Source organism: Sarcophilus harrisii, chromosome 2 (genome assembly GCF_902635505.1).
Source record: "Sarcophilus harrisii chromosome 2, mSarHar1.11, whole genome shotgun sequence".
Classification (NCBI taxonomy): domain Eukaryota; kingdom Metazoa; phylum Chordata; class Mammalia; order Dasyuromorphia; family Dasyuridae; genus Sarcophilus; species Sarcophilus harrisii.
Genome location: NC_045427.1, coordinates 196,910,537 through 196,931,283, shown reverse-complemented (window position 1 = coordinate 196,931,283; position 20,747 = coordinate 196,910,537). Strand labels below are relative to the sequence as shown.

Below are 20,747 nucleotides of genomic sequence, written 5' to 3'. Positions count from 1 at the left end.
CTCTTCATGATCCCATTTGGGCTTTTCTTGGCAGAGATACCAAAATCATTTACCATTTCCTCCTCTAGCTCATTGTATAGATAAAGAAACTGAGGCAAAAAGAGTTAAGTGATTTGTTCAGGGTCACACAGCTAGTAAGAGTCGGAGGTCAGATTTGAACTTGGGAATGGAGTCTTCCCAGCCTTAGGGATGGCCTTCTAACCACTGAGTGATTGAGCTGGAAATGACTCTAAAGGTCATCTAAATGAGAAAAATGAGGTCCAAAAAGATGCCTGATTGCCACCCAGGGAATAGTCTAAATTCAGGTCCTCTGACTCTCCGTTGGTTTCCTGCGCTTCCCCTTTCACCAAATATCATTGGCTTGGTGGGCTGCGGAGGTGCTGATGCTTCTGGACAGTTTCAGCATACAGCAGTGATTCTGAGATTGCAAAAACTTTGGCCTTGGAATTTTTTTGAGATCTACTTGAAGGTGGCTGGTGAGGGTTAATTCTCTGCTTCAACTGTTCTTACATTGGTCTGTGTCAAAGGGAGAGGGAGACTGGAAGGGAATGGAATGACAGTCCCCACCCCAACTCCTTTTAGATTTCACACAGAACTTTATTCAGATATAGCCCCTATAATTCACTTATCTTTCTATCTATTATCTTATGTTATAGGTATTTATTGTTTACACTTATGTATTCAATATTTGCTGAGCAGAAACTATGTACAAGACAGACACAGGGTGGAGTCATGGGTAAGGAACCAGCCCTGGAATCTAGAACACCTGGATCCAAGTCCTATATCTAATACAAGACCCTGGGCAATCCATTTAACCTCTTAGCATTCCCAGGGAATGCTCTCATAGATAAATTGCACATGGTGGCAGACGTGTTTTGGAGGAGAGAAATTCTTTACTAGGAGGTCATGCTTACACCAGTGAAATCACAAATGAATTCAAAACAACACAAAAACATTCTGTTGGGTTGTTTTAGAAGCTATGGACAGCAAGACAAAAAAAAAAAAAAATATATATATATATATATATATATATATATCTCACCAGTTAACATTAATATCCTCTTATCAAAAAAGGAGTTTCCTAAATTGAAAAGGGAAAAACACCTCTGGGCTTGGTATAAGGAACTGGAGAAACTGCAAATTAGACATTCTACCTATTGGAAGAGAGACTGCTTAATCTAAAGCTGCTGGATGGTCAATGGATGATTCCAGACCTTTTAATTTGCCAGGATGGGCTCAAATGGCCCTTACCAAAACAGAAGGCAAAAAGACATGACTGGCAAATCTCCATAGCTGAGGTAAAGGGAAGAAGAAAAATTTAAGAAAATACCAGGTCAGCATTGCCTGACTGTAAGAATGGAAATTTGCCTCTTACTTAAAAATAGCTCCATGTAAACACTAGTTCCTGTTAGGATCTGTGGTGAAAGGGCTTTAAGAGTCTGATTTTTTGAGAATCATTGTGGAATAATACCATTAACATTGGAGCAATATTCAGAAGAGCTGAGGCCTAATTAGTTACCAGCTAGCTAGTTGTGTGACACCGAGTCAGACATTTGCTAATCTGGATGACCTCTAATCTGAGAGTAGAAGCAGTTTAAACTGGAAAAGGTCAAGAATAGTGAATAGGAATTTTATAGTAATACAGATGTGTAGTGAGGAAGACCAATATGGCAGCCAAAAAATGAATACCACAGTGAGCTATCTTAGGGGAGTCATGGCTTTATTCTATGTCCATTGGTCAGACCACATCTGGGACACTGACACAATGAGGTGGGTCTCAAGATCATATCCTGTGAAAATCAATGGAAAGAGATGGGGATTTTAGCCTAGAGAAGACTGGATGGGTGGGGGCAGAGGAAGGGATAAAACCTATTTTCCAATATCTAAAACAATGGTATAAGTTGTAAAGAGGAAAATTTTCTAGGAAAAAACATCACAATGAATAAAGCTTTCCCAAAGTGAAATGAGATACTTTGGGAGATGGTGGATTTGCCTTTCTTACAAGTCTTAATGCAGAGAACAGATACTTGTTGGGTATGTTGTATTGGGGATTTCTTTTGTACGTATATTATATGTAGATACCACGGACCCTTCCAACTCTCAAATTCTACAATCCCAAACAGGCTAGTGCCTGACATAGAGGAAGCATTTAATAAATGATGAATAAACAAATTGAATGGATGAATGAAAAAATCTAGTGCACTTAATAAGTATTATTTGGGCTGCTTGAAAAGCACTAGACCAAACACAATATAACTTGCCCAAACTGTGCAGACATCACTGACCTATACTCAAATCCTCTGCCTTCAAAGGTACCAGAGAGCTAGAAACAAAGCTTGTCTAATGCTCAGCTGCAGGAAATGAATGAGGTTTTACAGTCACCAATTTTTCATCTGACTTCTTCCCACACACTGAGAGATGGTCTGAAGATTTGTGGAAAAACGTTAACCATCATCTTAATTTGTATGATACACATTATATTCTGAAAATAGCTTTCTATTTTTCATCCACATTATTTTATTTGGATCTTAGAACTGCCCTCTAAGATAGATATTAGTAACTTTAGTTGGTGGACAAGGAAACAAGAGACACAAAGAGGAATTGAGTTTGTTCAAAGCCAGGAAAAGCCTGGCTCTTAATAGACACTTAGTAAATAACAAAAGCACAAGAATCTCCTTTCTGCTCCAAGAAACTTTCCTTCTCTCCTATTTCTTCTCCCCATCTCCAAATTAGAAGTGATGCTTCTTCTCAAACATTTTTTTTTACTTTTACATACCGACTCTATGCTGGAGTTCTCTTAATTGACCCGTCCTCTTAACTCAAAGTTTTTAGTATCTGATTTAAACATCATAATCCCATCATACAGAAAATCGGCATGGGACAGCAGAAAGGAGTGCTGAACCAAGAGTAATTAAAGAATTTGATTCAAATTCCACCTTTAACATTTATTAGCTGTGTGACCTTACGAAAAGATCTGTGATCGAAAAGATCGAAGGTTACGAAAGATCACTTCTCCTACTTTCCTCATCTGCATATAATATTACCTGTTGTACCTACCTGACAGGGTTCATTGTAAGGATCTGAAAATCTTAGACCCCTACATAGAGATGTCAGCTAAGATTTCTGTATAATAATTGTATTTTCACATGTTTCCAAAGGACAAGAAAGCAAAGAGGAACTGTGATCTGCTTTAACAAAATCATGCATCCACCAAAGGATGAACCTCCTTATAAAAGCTTTTTGAGGGCAGACAATATGTTTTAGCTATTTTTCTCTCTTTCAATGCTAAAAAACTAAAATTAAAACAGAAAACTAAAAAACCATTGTATTTGCTCAGAAGAGATATGGGAATATACTTTCTTGACCGCTTAACAGAGGTGGAAAGACTAGTTATATGGAATGCTGTATATATTGTTAGATTTGGTTGATATACTGGTTAATTTTTTTTAACTGCATTCCTCCTTCCCTCCAAATCTTCCCCTTCCTCTCCATCCCCAAGATTTTTCTTCTCTTGTCACAACGGATGACTTTCTAGGAGGAAAGGGATAAAGAAGACAAGGCAATATAAAAATGAAATATCTCTATAAAATGTAAATACATGATTCTTGTTGAACAAATGGTTCCTTTCCATGATAGTGTACTGCTTTTCTAAATTACAGAGCTACACAAATGCTGACCTGAATCTTTTCTGTCTTCTTACTGAGTGAGGTCCTTAAAGGAAGATGTTGGGAGGAAAATAGCATCCTAGATCTCATCTAGAACCCCTCTAATCCAATTCCTTCATTTTACAGATAGGAGGTTTAGCCAACAGAAATTATGCACCCTAAATCATACAGTGAATTAATGACAGGCCCAGAACCTGTACTTTACCTTACATCAATTCTCCACTCTCCCACCATTGCACTGGTGAATGTATTGACAGAACTCAGGCTTCCAGTTACCAACCTTTATGATAAAAATATGCCACATGGTCTTTCTTCAAAATGAAATGAGGTTTCCACCACTTTCTTTGCTTCTAGTCTCTCTATACCAATCCATCCTCCGATTTGGTTGCTAGGATGATTTTTTAATGTATAGGTCAGATCACGATATCTGCTCAAAAGGTTCCAGTAATTCCATTACCCGCAGGATCAAATATAACTAACTCCTCAGTGTGTCATTTAAAGCTCTTTATAACTTAGAATTTTCCTATTTTTCCAGGTTTCATATACTTAGCTCCCCTCCACACAATATATGGCCTAGCTATCCTGACCTACTTGCAGTTCTTTGAACATCCAATCTATTATATCTCTCCAGTCCTAGTCTCTCTCTTGAGCTCAGTCTTGTACTATCAATTATCTCTTGGACATTGGACAAGGTCAGTGTTCTATAAGCATTTCAAATGTTAACACATCCCAAACAGAACTCATTATCTTTCCTTCCAAATTCCTTTGCTGAGCTTTCCAATGACTATCATGAGTTCCACCATCTTTTCTGTCACTCAGGCCTGCAGCTTAGAGTACTCAGTCTCACTCACCCCAAATAACTAATCTGCCAACATTATTGTTTTTTAACCTTAACAACATCCGCCCCTCTCACCACTCAGGTCTAGTATAGGTCTTCAATATGTCACACCTAGTCTTTGGGTCGTTCTCGGCTCAATCCATCCCAACCTCTACTCGGCTGAAAAATATATTCAAAAAGCAGGTTATCCTATAGGCCATGAAGTAAACATCTGTTTAAAGTTCAGAGTAATTACACCTCAAAAGGAACTGATTTTAAATATCTAGTAACTGCCTGAGGGATCTGAGGATGTGAAACAAAGATTGAGCTTGACTACGCATCTATTTATCTAAAGAATAAAAAAAAGGGGCAGCTAAATGGTGCAGTGGATAAAGCACCAGCCTTAAAGTCAGGAGGACCTGAGTTCAAATCTGACCTCAGATACTTAACACTTCCTTGCTGAGTGACTCTGGGCAAGTCACTTAATCCCAATTGCCTCAACAAGAAAAATAAAAGTATTTGGCTTCAGATGGAATTCCCTACAATTTCTTGAATTACATAGTCCAGAGTCAAAGGGCTCCTTTCCTGAGGTGGGGATTGTGGGAAACTCCATATCAGAAATACTCAATAACCCTGGCCCAGGAGAAGGTCTAGCCTTTTATACCCTTCCACTAAGCTCCACCACTGTCCCTTCCCAGTAAGATCCCTAGGACTGAGTCTTTCCTAGAAGAAAAGGACAGAACAGACCTCACTGCTAGCACCAAAAGTCACTCTCTTCTCTGCCACTCTTTCTCCCTCTCCCAACCCAGTCAGAAGCCCTTGCACATTTGTGTGTTCTGCATGGGCCACCTTGTACATGTATACCAAGTACTCTGCACTTCTCTGTCTTCCCCCATTACCAGAAGTCTTGGTCAGTGAAACTGAACACTCGCCTACGCAACCTCAGGCCAAGAAGTCTTCCTGCCTACATCTAGACCTTTTAAGAGTTTCATAAGTCACCTCCCAAAGGGGTGGTCACAGGAATACTGGGGCATAACCGACACTTTCCTCAGGAAGCTTGGGGGAACCAAAATGTCACCAGGAGATAACATCAACCCCATTCACAGAGCCCCAAGCTGGAGCATAGGCAAGAAGAAATGATAAGGGGCCTAGTACAAACTGGCTGGGCTGGTTCTGCCAGTGGGCTAAGTAACACAGAGTAAACAGAGCCAGGAGTACAGGAGAACTAAGAAATGGATTCCTGTCTTTTCAATGGATTGGCAGGTTTCTTTGGCAAACTGGGGAGGGGAGAAGGACAAGGAGGGGCACTGTATCAACACAAAATTTCTCTTTCAGTTTGTGGTTCCAACAATGTCAGGCTTTATTCAGATCAAAGGTTCAAAGACATTTAGTTGTTTTTTGTTGTTGCTAGATTCACTCCTTTTGTTTCTTTATGGCTTTGTGGGTTTTTTTTTTTTTTTTAATTTCTTTCCATACTCACCATGACTTCAGCAATTAAAAAATAATAACATCTAATGAGATACTCAGAACAGCATCCCCAAGGCAGGAATATTGTGGCAGCACCCAGGTTCTCAGTATGCACTTATAACTTGGGACATCTTTGCCAATAGCCACATTTGTGGTCTGGACCCAGGCCAGGAAGAGGATATTCTGGTCTGATAACTGACTCTTGGGTCCATTATCTCTTCCAGAAAGCAGAGGGAGGGGGACCTGTTAGGCCTAATCAAGTTTTATAAGGCTTGTGGGTACCAGACAAGAAACAGAAACATTTTAACCCTAAGATCAGGGCTAAGCAATGGCCATGGCAAGGCTGGTTTGGGTTAAGTCAGGAAATGGCGGGGTGAGCTGGAGGGAAAGAATCATTGGTTTAGACAAGGCAGGAAGAAAAAAAATAGCTAATATTTATATAGTGCTTTGCAATGTGAGGACCATATGTCATCGTTTGATCCCCTTCCAACAACCTTGTTGAGTTAATGCTATTATTATTCCCATTTTACAGATCAACCAATAAACATTTATTATCTTTCTGTTTTAATCCACTGTTAAGTACTGGGGGTATAAAAAAAGGAAATGACAATACCTGTATTCAAAGAACTTACAATCTAATGAATAAATTGAGTTTAGGAGGGTTAAGTAATTTGCCTAAGGTCATACAGTTAATGAATGTTTGACACAAGTTTTCCTTACTTCAATGGAAGGGAAGGGAATAGGAAGGAAAAAAGAGAGAAAAAGGAAGGAGGAAGAGGAAGAAGAAAGAAGAAAAGAAAGAGGGAAGGAAGAGAGAGAAAGAAGAAAGGATAGAATAGAAGAAAGAGAAAGAAAGGGAGAGGAAAAGGAAAGAAAAAAGAAGGAAGAGAAAAAAGAAAGGATATCATAAGAAAGTGAAAGAAAAGAAGGAAGGAAAGAAATAAAAAAGGAAGGAAGGGAGGGAAGGAAAGGAAGGAGAAAGAAGGAAGGGAGAAAAGAAAGAATTGAACAAAAGTAAGAGAAAGAAAGAAAGGGAGGAAGGGAGAGAGAGGAAGAAGAAATGAAAACAGAAAACAAAAGAACAGAAGAAAGAAAGATAGGAAGAAAAGAAGGAAGGGAGAGAGAAAGAAGAAAGTAGGAAGAGAGAAGAAAGAAGGTAAGGATAGGAGGAGGAAAGAAAAGAAAAAAGAAAGGAGGGAAGAAGAGAAAGAGGAAGCAAGGAAGGAAAAAAAAAACAGTATGGGACTAAATTATGAAAGAAATTCAAACTGAAAGGTTTTCTTCTTGAATTTCACAAAGATGAAGATATGTGTAGAAGCCATACTTTGTATTTAAAGGGAGAAAAATATGATAACTTTACATATCCAGAGAAACTGGAGATTGGTCTTCCTCAGGAAAGGTATTATTACAGGCTTTACTCTTTTTCTCTCAGTGTAGAAGGACATAAAGCAGGGAAGAAGATACAGGTGGTAGGTGTAGGAAATCAGAGGGATAACACTGAGGATTACACTGAAGAAACAAGAAGTCATTGCTTTAGCTCCCAGTTGCCCAGAACCACTTACAAAACAAAGTGGGGTGGTACCAACCAGTTGAGTCCTTCTCTGGATAATATACAGTTCCAGAACCTTCCAGCCTCCCCAGCCTCTCCCTACCCACCCAAACAAATCCCCCAAATTCCTATAAGCAGCAAAGACTGAAGAACACCCCAAACTAGAGTTTCTTCTGTCACATGCAAACCCAGGTATTTAGTCTAGCCTGAACTACAACTCCATCTGCTAGACCAAAATTCACCATTTTTAGGTCTCCTTCAGTCTCTTACAATCTCTTCCCTCCACAAAGAGGAATTATCTCATAGTTGTATTTGTATACCTAGTGTCTGCCACAGTGTTTAATAAATGTTTATTCAATTGACTAACAAGCATTTATTACACACCTACTAGGTTCCAAGCCCTGAGTTATGATGCTGGAGCTACAAATACAAAAGTGAGACAGTCCTTGCCTTTAAGAAGCTGACATTTTAATGGGAACACAACACATTTATAAGGGGAATGGTGGCCAGGGAAGGTAGTTTTGGTTTGGGCAGTTTTAGGGAGGATAAAATGAGCCACAGGGCAGTCAATTGTTATGCCCTTTCCAACAGCAATGGCACTATTGAATTGATTAGAATTGATCTACAATTGATAGAATTGATCAATTAGAATTGATTAGAATCAAATATATATTTGATTATATTGATAATATATATTGATCTATACATATATAGATTGAATATATATTGATATATATATGATTATAACTTACATAATATTGGACTGCTGATTTATTGAACGACTGGTTTGGCAGAGACAGAATTTAATTTTGGACTACTGAAGTTTGAAAAGATGCAAGAGATGATCTCATCTAATGCTGTTGTTTTATGAATGAGCAGACTAGGAGGCCCAGGGAGATAAAGAGATTTGTCTAATATCACGCTGCTATTTTATCCAATTAAATGCTCCTTGAATCTAAATCTCTCAAATCCTAATCTAGATCTCTTTAAAGATTCAGAGACCTAGGTCTTTGTGGGTACTCTGTCAAAGAAAAAGAGTTTCTCAGAGATACAAATTCAAGTGTGCCTTTTCCAAGTCCTTCAAATGAAAGGCACCCAAACCTGTCTCATACTTCTTAAGAGACACTGGGTTGTACATTTGTTAAGTTGTTATTTCTCAGTTAGGGCTACCATACCACTCAGGGATGGGATGAGTCACAACTACTGCCAGAAGTGTTACAAATTCTACCGGTTTGAAGTAGATCTGGGGAAGTAGGAAGAAGGGTGAGGAAACCAAAGGGAGAGGCTAAAAAGCAAAAAAATAAAAATAAAACAAAATCCCAAACAGCCACCCAAGCTGCTAAGAGGTCAGAGAGGCTATGTGCTAGAGAAAACATCAGGGTATACCTCCAAATGGGCATCTATACAGGCAGCTATAGCCCTCCTCTGCATCTGAACAGGAAAGGAAAGAAAGCATGATGAGATAAAGATAAGGTACCCAGAAGAGAGACAAGGTCTTAAACTTCCTTGACCTCACATACCAGGGTAGAGATTGACTTCCCCTTGTCTCCTGTAGCAGCAAGCCATGAGGGAAAAAAGAGAAAAAAAAAAGGGTCCACATTTCCCTATTCAGGCAGGGACAGTATCTGAGCTGAGCAGGAGGAGATAAAGAATGAAGGAGATAAATAAAGACAGAGGGAGAGAAATGTAATCCTCTAATCTCCACAGCTTTTTCTAGTTTATCTAAAGCACTCTTTTGGCATTAGATCGTAGACTAATTATTGCCCATTTTATGGATGAAAAAACTGAGAATCACAGAGCTTTTAGGCAGAATTTGAACTTAGGTTTCCTCAATGCAAGCCCATTGCTCTACCCACTCTTTGTCATCTAACTTGGGAGAAGAAGAGGAAATGAAGTAAAGAGGGGAGAAAGGAAAAAATCTCTGGCAAACCAAGATCTGCAGGCAAAGTAGCAACTAGGAATTTATGAGCATGGGAAAAGTATCACACATGGTAAAGGAAGTCAAAGACAAAGACCAGGGATGGGAAGGTCATTTGATAGCTCTTTATTTTTAACTTCGGATAGTTTCTTTTCTTACCAACTAGGTCTTAAGCTCTGTCATTTCTTTGCTGTTGAGGAATTGAAACAAAGTGCTGTCAGCACCTTTTAAATTTGACACTCTGGGTCAAAGTCCAATCATCTCCACCCTAGTTATCACTAGTGCTACAGGCCCATGAATAGAGGGCTTAGCCAAAAATTGCTACACCTTGTAGAACACACAAAGTCATAATAAAACTGAAGAATATGAAAATCCCGGCTCTAGTTGTTAAGATTTCTCCCCATTCTCCTACCAATAAAAGTATCATAGCTCTATTACAGACCATTAGTCCAATGCCCTCATTTAACCCAAGAGAATGAGGTCAAAATAAAAGTGACTTGTCCAAAATGGCATAGGGATTAAGTGTCAGAGGCAGGAATTTAAACTAATGTCCTGTGACTTTATTCTTTGGGACTCTTTTCCTATAGCTTCTCACAGATTCAGCTTCTTCATTCAGAGACCTGGAAAGTCTCTGAGGTCCCTTCGGGCTCTGAGTGTTGCATCCTAGGAGCCCAGGACTCCAAATTCTTTCTAGTGCACCATGCTCACACTTACAACTTTTATGTGTCCAGGAATTACTCCCTGGACTTCAATTAGTGCCAAAGTTCTGAAAAGGGAGGTGTCACTATAAGAAGACCTAGAATGGGCCCCTAGGCCATTTTCCCTTTGCTAAAATTTAATTTACCTGCTCCATAATGGAGAAGGCATCCAGCCAGAATGCTACCCCCCCCCCCACCCTAGAAAATTGTATGACATTATTCAAGAGAGGAAAGGAAAAAAGAGAACACTGCTAAGTGCTTTGTAAAATATGATCTTATCTGATCCTTACAACTCTAGGATGTAGGTGCTATTGCTATCCCCACTGTACACTGAGGAAACAGATTAAGATGCTTGCCCAGGTTCACACTGCTAGTTAGTAAATCTGAAGCCAGATTTTTAACTCAGGAATTCCTGATTCCAAGCCCAGGGCTCTTATCACTGTTGCTGTCAATCTGCATAAGGTGACAATTAATTTTATTTATTTACTTATTTTTCTGAGGCAATTGGGGTTAAGTGACTTGTCCAGGGTCACACAGTCAGGAACTGTTAAGTGTCTTATGCCAAATCTGAACTCAGGTCCTTCTGCCTTCAGGGCTGGTACTCTATCCACTACCCCACGTAGCTGCCCCAACAATTTATTTTTTAAGTAAGTATCTTCTCCTAAACCTATCTTGAAATTCTCACCTCTCCTCGCTCCTTGATGAGCTTAGAAGTCTTTCTTAATGGAGAGTGTTCAAGGAGGCAGACATAAAGAAAACAAGAGATAAGTGGGAAAGAAAGAGGCAAACAGGATCTACCCCTGGTTTTCCTAATGTACTCAATATTTTTCTACTCTACTCTGAAGACCTTTCTACTCCGTCATTGGCTCTGGATGTTGATCTGGTGTGTACTGGGGATGGCAGCCCAAACAAATTCCTTCCTCCTGAGTAAAAAGTGGGGATTTTTATTGGCCCTTGAGGATGCTACTCCCCTGAGATGCCATGTGGAAATTAAAATTTTCTGGGGGCCCCAGGAAGATAGGCCAGACAAACATGTCTAATAATAACTATGTGCCAAGATTTTAGCAATGAAGGAAGCCATGGGAGTTGGCCTTGGAATTTCCAGGGGAAGAGGAGAAAGGAAGGAACTAAAAGAACTTATATTCTCATCTGCCCCCACCACAACAATGATCTAACTCTATGGAGGCCTGGGGAGAGAATATGGTGAAGGAATCAGAAGAACCTGAGTTCAAATCTGCCTCTGACATTTGCCATCTATATGTCTCTGGGCACGTCACTTACTTTTGAGTTTCTCATCCAGAAAATGGCAATAATAATAGCACCTATCTCTTGGGGATGTGAGGATCAAATTAGCTAATAAATGTAAGTCATTCTGTAAACCTTCCAGCTCTACACCAAGGTCAACTTTTTTCCCTTTTAAACTAGATTCTCTGATTTCACTGGCATATGGAACTCCCATTACCAAATACCAATAAATATTTGCAACTGTTTTGCAAGTTATATACTAAGTTGCCAGAGGCACTGAAAAATGAAATTACTTGCCAGGATCAGAAGCAGTCCTTGAACCCAGATCCAGGATTCAACCCTGATATGGGGCTCCTGGGATCTTTCCATAAAGCTCCCCTTCCCCATCTCCTGTTGGGACAATTTCAAGAGCATCCTTCTCAGACCCTGGAGGGGCAAAGCATTCCAGGTCTATGGAACAGAAGCAAGTTGTCCTCTTATTTCCACATCCAGGGCTTTGCCTCTGGAATAGATTTACGGGTCCATGTTCCTTAATTCACCTTTTTGTTGTGCCCAGCACATCAAGCAATATGGCTCTTTTACCTCGGCTAATTCTTTGTTTCTCTCCAGACAGGATCCCAGGAGTGTCGATGACACTGATGCTTTCTAGCACTGCATTGGGCAATTGGGCACACACAAATCTGTAAGAGAAAAGAAGAAAAAGAAAGGAAAAAAAAACACTATGGTAAGAAAAAGGTCACATTTTGTCAATCTGGCCCTCATTTTCCTTATGGAAGCCTTGGGTCTTTGGGGTGGGAGAGAGTGGAGGAGATGGTGTAAAAAATGATGAAACCCAGCTCCCATATATTCTCTCTATATATCTTATATATCAAATATAGTACACCTTGAAGAATTAGGGAATTTCAGTGTAGAAAGGGACTTCTAGATTGACTTCTCCCTAAAGTATGACTCACATCCCCCACAAAATCAACCACCATCTGCTTCAGTATTCCCAGGGATGGGGAACTCACTACCCTGCCCCACCTTTGCCAATATCACCAATACAATGTTTGGATATCATTAATTAGGAAATTAAGAATTATTTTCTCAAGTATCTGAGTAGAGCTGCTAATTTCTCTTAGCATCTGTTTTCCTCTACAAGGCACAGCCCATCCAAATGTTATCTCTGTATATATATTACAGTGACATATGTAGCTGAATTTGGGGCCTTACTGGGAAGGCAACAAATGTTTGTGTCCACTGATTAATAAATTAAACCCGGAAACTGAGAGACACTTGGGCACAGTGGCTTTCATGCAAGACCTGAAATCAGAAAGATCTGGATTAAACTCTGACTTGGATATTGATTATTGGTATGAGCCTAGGAAAGTAATTTAGCTTCTCTGAATCTCAGTTTTTCATCTGTAAAATGGGGCTAATAATATCCCTTACCTTACAGGGCTATTGTGAGGCTCAAAATAAATAATATATATCAAATAATTTGCAAACATGAAGGAACTAAATAAATGTCAAATTATTATTATTCAGGGTCTTATTATACAAGAATCACTGGCTTTAGAATGAAAAGACAAGTTTAAATATTGATTCTGATGCTTATCATTTATGAGACCTTGAGAAAATAAGTCTCTTGGACCACCTTTTCCTCACCTGTAAACCAGGAGTCTAAGGGTGAAGTATAGTATAGCTTCTGACAGAGAAGAGCTAGATTTAAGATGCAAAATAAGATGCACATATCCTAAGTGAGATTTGTTTTACTTGAATAAGTATATTTGTTAAAAGGTGTTTTCCCCTCCCTTAATTGAGGAAGGGAGAGGAGAAAGAGGAAGAGAAACAGAAAGAAAGAGAGAGAGAGAGACAGAGAGATTGTTTGTTTTAAGACATCCAAAAAAAAAGGAATAAAAAGAAAAGGAAGGAAAGATACTCGTTAAAACTTTTTTAAGGGACAATAGAGAACAGAAAAAAAGGAAAGCTAGAAAAAATTATAGACCAGAAGAATAGTTTTGAAAGTTAAATGGGGAATTTATTATGACTATATGATAGAAGTTTGCAGCTTTATGTACAATCTTCTTTCCCCATTTTATTATATATCTATTTATCTATCTATCTATCTATATATATCTATATGCAAATCAAAATTTTAATTTAAATTGGTGTTCAAGTACAGAATGAGGCTGCAGATCAGATTGTTGTGGTGATACTTTTTAATTCTTAATTTGTAATCTTAAATGTTAGATTGACAACAACTTTAGATCATTTAGTTCAAAGCCCCCATTTCACAGATCAGGAAACTGAAGCCTTGAAGCAAAAGTAATTGGCCAAGATCACATATGCCAGCAGCAGGGGTTTTCCCCATATTATCTGACTCCAAACCTAGAGTTATTTCTTTCTGGTCAAACAAGTCAGGGACATGGTTTTCAATAGGATCCACTAGTCCTAGCTGGCCTCTTTTCTTAACTGTAGCTCCAATTGCCAGATCTGGGGAACTCAATCTAAGTAATAGATATGAGGCAGATTAAGGGAGTCCAAAGGTCAATTAGTATACAGCTAGGTGAATTCTCTTTCTTGCTGGTTCTGTTCTCTTTTTTCTTTCTGATTTCTTATACTAGATCACAAATTGCAGCTCAAAGTTCATTCATTCAATTAAATTCATTCATTTATTCAATAAACATTAGCTAAGCATGTATAAGGGGCAGCTAGGTAGTACAGCAGATGGAGTGCCTGGCCTGGAGTCAAGAAGACTCATCCTTCCCAATTCAAATATGGCCTCAGATATTTACTAGCTGTGTTTCCCGGGGCAAATCCCTTCACCATGCTTGTCTCAGTTTCCTCCTTTGTAAAATGAGCTTGAGAAGGAAATGGAAAACTGCTTCAGTACCTCTGCCAAGAAAACCCCAAATGGGGTCATGAAGAGTTAAACATGACTGAAAGACAACTGATTGAATGTGCTAATCAAACTGTTGAGATATGTAGCCATATAACACTTGTTCTCCATTCAAGGAATTCTGGTGAAAGACAGAGCCCTTGCTCAGATTATATATTAAACTAAAGGCTCCTTGCAAGTGGGATTTCTTCCCTGTCCATATACATACTGAAGACAATTTCAATCCTTCCTAGCTTCTGGCTCCTATGTCTTGACTTTAAAATGGAACTCCAAACTTATTTTCTCTGACTTACCCAAATCCAGTTACTGTCTCCTTAAAATATTTAAAATGGATATCTAATTGCTAGGTTAATAAAAATAATCCACAAGCATTACTAAGTGCCCACTATGTATCAAGCAGTCTATTAGATACTGGGAAATATAAAGATCTACCCTCAAGAAGCTTACAATCTACCAGAGAAGACAACATGTATGTAGAGAAGTACATATAGGATAAAGTCGGAGAAGTTCAGAGAAAGAAATCCCAGCAGTTGTTGGGGAGAAGAAGCAAAGAAGCCAGACTTAAGAATGAAAGTTTTCCTATAGAAGCAACTTTTCAATATTCCATGTTTCTTAAAGATAACTTTTTGGCCCAATCCACTCATTTACAAACAAGGGGAATCATGGCCCAGAAATGTAAACCAATTAGTCTGAAATTTTGTGGCAAATTCATGGTAGAAAAAAAGACTTAAACCTATCCCCTGATACCCATGCTCAGCTACCATACTGTCTAGCAACTTCATTTTACAGATGAGTAAACAAAGTCCAAAGGGAGGCTGACTCATCCAAAATGACACAGTAAGTGAAAGACAGGTAGACTGTAAGATCCTTAAATGGATGAAAGACCATTTTTGCTTAATTTTTGTACCTCAAACACCCATTCTAGTGACATATCTTGGCTCTGTGACTTCAGGAAAATCACAACTTATTTGAAGCTGTGTCTAAGGCTTTTTACTTGCAAAATGGGGATAATGATGAGAGAGTAAAGATGCTAAAAAAAAAAAAAAAGTATGATGCAGCATATAAATTACTGTTAGCAGCCTGACTTTTTAAAAATGAAACTCTCTAGAAGGAATTTAATCCTCCACTTACCCCACCTCTGATAACATATCACAGAGACACACAGTTCTTCCAACAAGTAGAAGAATCCAAGTTCACATTTACAGTAATTTAGACCTTTTCTCAAATATACCGCTTTTAGGAGAGATCAAAAAGAACTTCTCACCAGCATTCTTATGACTCTGTATCCTGTATGATGATGAATATGAGCCTAATCATAGATCTCCTGGGAGGATGAACAAACCCAAAAGCTAAAAATAGCCTGAGCTCCTGAGAACAAGATATATGTAAAATATCGAGAATTAACAATGGAAGGGAATTTCTGAGCTTTGGAGTCAGAAAAGCTGGATCCAAATTGGCCTGTTTCTTTCTACCCTTGGGTCTTGGGAAAGTAAGTCTCTCAATCTTTCTGGACCTCTGGAGACTAAATTAGATAGCTATTAAGATTCCATTCTAGCCCTAAAACTATGATTCTGTGAACTCTTCCCTTTTTGAGAAACTATAAAATTACAATATGAGGCATCTGAGTTCATATCCAGACTCAGACACTAATTGGTTTTTATGACATTGGGCAAGGCACTGGATATAGTGGATCTGATTCCATGACAAAATGGATCTACCGTATGTATCTAGTGGAGAAGGAAATGATAAACCTCTTCAGGATCTATGCTAAGAAAACTCCATATGGGGTCACAAAGGGTTGGACACAACTGAAAAATGACTGAAGAACAACAAAAAAGATCTCAGTAGTATAAAGATATCCTGGAGTTGGGATGCACCGAATTCAGATTTGACTGAATTATAATTTTGGCCAAATTATAATTTGGGTTTGATTTTTATTTTCTGTCTAGGCTTAAGAAAATGATGGAAATTAATTTATTAGCTGTGTGACGCAGGAGAAATCAGTTAAACTCTGACTGCCTCAGTATCTTCAACTATAATATAGGAATAATAATAAAACCTGTTCCCTAGGGATGTTGTTAGGTTCCAAAGAGGTCATGATTGTAAAGCACTTAATACACTTCCTGGTGCATATTACATATCCTTTCTCCTCCTTCCCCCATCTTAATTCAAAATGCATGTAAAATTTACAGCCCAATTACTCTAGAAGTGATATGTAGTTTATTAGAATATAAAAAGAGTAGATAGCAGGATGAATGAGGAGAAATTCCTATAAAGTGAAATTTGGTAATGATTTGTGGGTCTTTATAATTCTGGACCCACTCATTCTCCCAGAGCAAAAATCTCAAGGAGATCTTTCAAGTGGGTGGGTATATCAGAGAAACTGGGATATTCCTGCAATGGCTGTGAGAGAAATGTGTCCTGTTAACCAGTATGACTGCCAGGTCCCACCCCACCCAAGTTTGCTTGTTGGCAATAGTGACTCCAAGGGCCTGAGCAAGGCCTTTTTTTACCCATTTGATGCCTGAGCCCAAGCAGAAAGCACGTAGAAGGCTGAGGCAGAAGGGGCCTGGCTCAAACATTCGGAACATTTACAAGAGGCAAAAAACAAAACAAAACAAAAAAAAACAAAAAACCCTGATACAGTCTAGGGAAGAATGGGGAAAATGATCCAAATCAATGGTGGGGATGATGGATTGATGGCCAAACAGCTACTCACTTTTGCAAAGTGATAAAACCCTTCAAATTAATTAAGTATTCGCAGAGTACTCTAGATTCATAATCCTTCTATTTGTATGGGGCTTTGCAGCCTGGTAAGTCATTTCATCTTCACAGTAGTGCTATAAGAACATTAAGACAGAGGAAGAAATTGAGAAGGCACAGAAACATTAGGGAATGTCAAATGGCATTCATTCCCTTATCATATGCAAAGGGCTTAACAAACTATTCCACAGGAGTCTCACAACAACCCTAATACTTCGGATTTTATTATTTTCTTTATACAGCTGAGGAAATTCTGAAAGGGTAAGTAACTTGACTTGGTTACCCAGCTGGAGCCTGGGTAGAGATGAGAGTTAAATTTTCAGTGTGAATGTTTATACCTTAGAAATTGGCAAATTTTTATTTGGGCTTGTTTTTTATTTTCTGCCTGGGCTTAAGAAAGTAATGGAAAAGCAATGAGATGAACCAAATCAGTTCCAATAGAACAATAATGAATTGAACCAGCTACACCCAGAGAAAGAATTCTGGGAAATGAGTGTGAACCATTACATAGAATTCCCAATCCCTCTATTTTTGTCTGCCTGCATTTTTGATTTCCTTCAGAGGCTAATTGTACACTATTTCAAAGTCTGATTCTTTTTGTACAGCAAAATAACTGTTAGGATATGTATATTTATATTGCATTTAATTTACACTTTAACATATTTAACATGTATTGGTCAACCTGCCATTAGGGGGAGGAGATGGAAGGAAGGGGGGAAAAATTGGAACAAAAGGTTTAGCAACTGTCAATGCTGTAAAATTACCCATGCATATAACTTGCAAATAAAAATCTATAATAAAAAAAAAAAGAAGAAAGTAATGGAAATTAAAGTATGTCATACATAACTTTTTCAGTTGTGGATCATTTATTACCACACTCTTGATTTGAATCAGGTCTTCCTGACTGGATCATATAATAAGAGAGTGTTTGGATTTAGCAAGACCCAAGTTTCAATTTTGTCTCAAATACCTACTTAACTGTAAGACACTGAACAAGTCATTAAACTTTGCTGAATCCCAGTTTACTTATCTGAAAAGTAAGAATAATAATAGCATAAATAGTATAAGTATGAGGATCAAATGAGATAATATACTCTATATAAAGCCGTTTGCAAACCTTTGAGCTCTAAATAATGACTTACTATTACAATATTTTAAAATAAATAATTTTAACCATTTTGCCTCTCAAATGGTTTGCCTATAGTTATATAGTCACTGGTAATAGATCTAAGGATAAAATTCTGTTTCCCTGACTGCTAACTCAGTTCCTTTCCTGTGATATTATACCGCCTCCTTTTTTATATTCTTTTCCTCCCTTTTTAAAATGTTTTGACATTTTTTTCAATTTGCCTGTGATTCTTCCCAGACTCTATGGAACCTCATCTTGTAAAAAATACATACAGTTGAACAAAACAATGAAGTCTGTGACCTGTCTGATAATATATACCTCATTTGCTGCTACAATCAATCACCTCTCTGCCAAGAGACAGGAGACATGCTTCACCATTTCTACTCTCTTTATGTTTTCTATCACTTCTGGACATCACATGAATCCTTCCTCTCTTATCTGAGCACTAGTGCTTTATGTCCAAATGATTATTAAATATTTTTAAAATGCAAGAATCACTTCTAGTTGGCTTTCACATATACTTTATAATTTATTTTGCCCAAAGCTCTAACTTTAAAATTGCTTCCCTTAAGTTCATTGTACAACTTGTTTTCAGTTCCTTGGTACTTGCCAAATCCAGAGTTGGCATTTTTCAGTGGCAGAGAGAAAATGACATAAGCTTTAGCCATGGATCATCTACCAAACAGATAACTGAGATGAGTTCCTGTTTAAAGAGGTGTGTCCTAGCATCTCATTTTATAACAGAATCCTCATATCTAATGCCAGAAAATTTTCCACTTTTATTCATCCAAGAGACTTCCTACTGCATATTTTCACTTGGATGTCTTCCCATGATTTCACAATTAGCAAGTTTTTTTCAATCAAATTTATCATCTCTCCCTTAATTCTCCCCTCCTCCACCCCAATCACAAGCTTTCCATCATGACTCTTCTCAGTGGTACCATCATACATCATAAGATTAAATCTGGAAGGCAAATCAGCAGTGTGCTAGAACCAGCTTGTACCAGCTCTCTCCAACTGTTAGATTTTCAATGTGAGCATTCACACCTTGGAAATTGGCAAAGACTACAAATGACGGCTTAACATAAGCAAATGATAAAGAAAACATTAACATTTCAGATTAAACTTAATAGTGTCATGTCTATTTTTTCCCCAAGAAGTCAGCTATTAAATATCATGTTAAACATACTAAAATACCTCTAAACCTTGGAGTCTCTAACCCTTTCCTTTTACAGGTGACTGAACTGAAATCCAGGGACCTTAATTTGGCCAAGCTCTAACAAGTAGTTAGTGGTAGAATCAGGATTTCAAACTAAGACCTCAAAAACTCAAAGAAGAGAATAACTCCTTGAAAACTAGAACTGGGCAAAGAAAAGCTAATGACATCCAGAGATACCAGAAATTATAAAATCAAGAGTGAAAAAAATATTAGAAAAAGTAAATATCTCATCAGGAAAAAAAGGAGAAACAAAATAAGAACAGTCAGACTACTTGAAAATTATGATAAAAAAAAAAAGAATCTTGATATAATATTTCATAAAATTTTCAAGAAAAGTTTCTCTGAAGTTCTAAAATAAGAAGGTAAAGCAAAAAAAAAAAAAAAAAAAAGTCTATTGATCATCATCACCTGAAAGAGATCTCAGGAGGAAACTTAAAGAAATATCCAAGCCAAGTTTTGAAGCTCTCACATTAAAGAGAAGACATTGGAAGCAACAAGAAGAAAGGAAAAACAATTTAAACAATTGTTTACAATACAATAAGGGGCTACAATAAGGATTGCACAAGACTTAGCAGATAGAATACTGTATGACTGTAAGTCTTGGAACACTATATTCTGCTGAACAAAAGAGTTGGGATTACAATCAAGGATAACTTACCCAGCAACGTTAAGTGTAATCCTGAATGGAAAAAACCAAAAAGAACATTTATTGAACTGAAAGACTTTCAGATTTTTGTGAGAAAACCTCCAAAACTTTAGAGAAAATTTGACATATAACACCCAGGAGAAATATAAGGGTGTTATATGATTAACCAATTATAAAGGACTCAATAAGCTCAAATTGTTTACTTCATATATGTGAAAAAATTAACAGTACTCTTATCGTTGTCTTCACTGTTTAGGTATTTGAAAGAAAAGTTTGGGTTGAGCTGAGTATGATAGGGTGATTCTAAAAAAATAAAACTGTGTAGGAAGAGATAAAAAGGACTAATTATCTTATGCATATGAAGCATAAAAGGAAAAATTGATACAAAAGGAAGGTAACATGGGGGAAGGCAGGTAATACTAGAACCTTACTCTCAATGGGAATGGATTAAAAGGAAATAACACACACACAAGTGTGTGTGTGTGTGTGTGTGTGTGTGTGTGTGTGTGTGTGTAGAATATTAAAATTCTGTTAAATTCTAAAAGAAGATGATAAGAGGATGGGGGAGAAGATAAAGAAGGCACTTTTAGAAGGGTGGGTAGGTTAAGGAATAGGAGATGGGTAGAAATAAAATGGAGGAGTAAGGAAAGACAGCGTAAATAGGGTGATCAGAATAGTGAGGAAAATACTTAACAAGTGATGGTACCTTGGAATGTGAATGGGACAAATTTACCTATTAAACAGAAATGG

At 37.8% G+C, this 20,747-nt stretch overlaps 1 protein-coding gene across 1 annotated transcript in view; it reads right to left on the bottom strand.

Moving 5' to 3' along the window:
• EHD3 (EH domain containing 3) overlaps positions 1–20,747 on the bottom strand; it is a 54,665-nt gene that overhangs the window by 13,024 nt on the left and 20,894 nt on the right. The window contains exon 3 of the mRNA XM_003757820.4: positions 11,942–12,039. Coding sequence (XP_003757868.1) covers positions 11,942–12,039 — 98 coding nt within the window. The remainder of the gene's footprint in view (positions 1–11,941; positions 12,040–20,747) is intronic.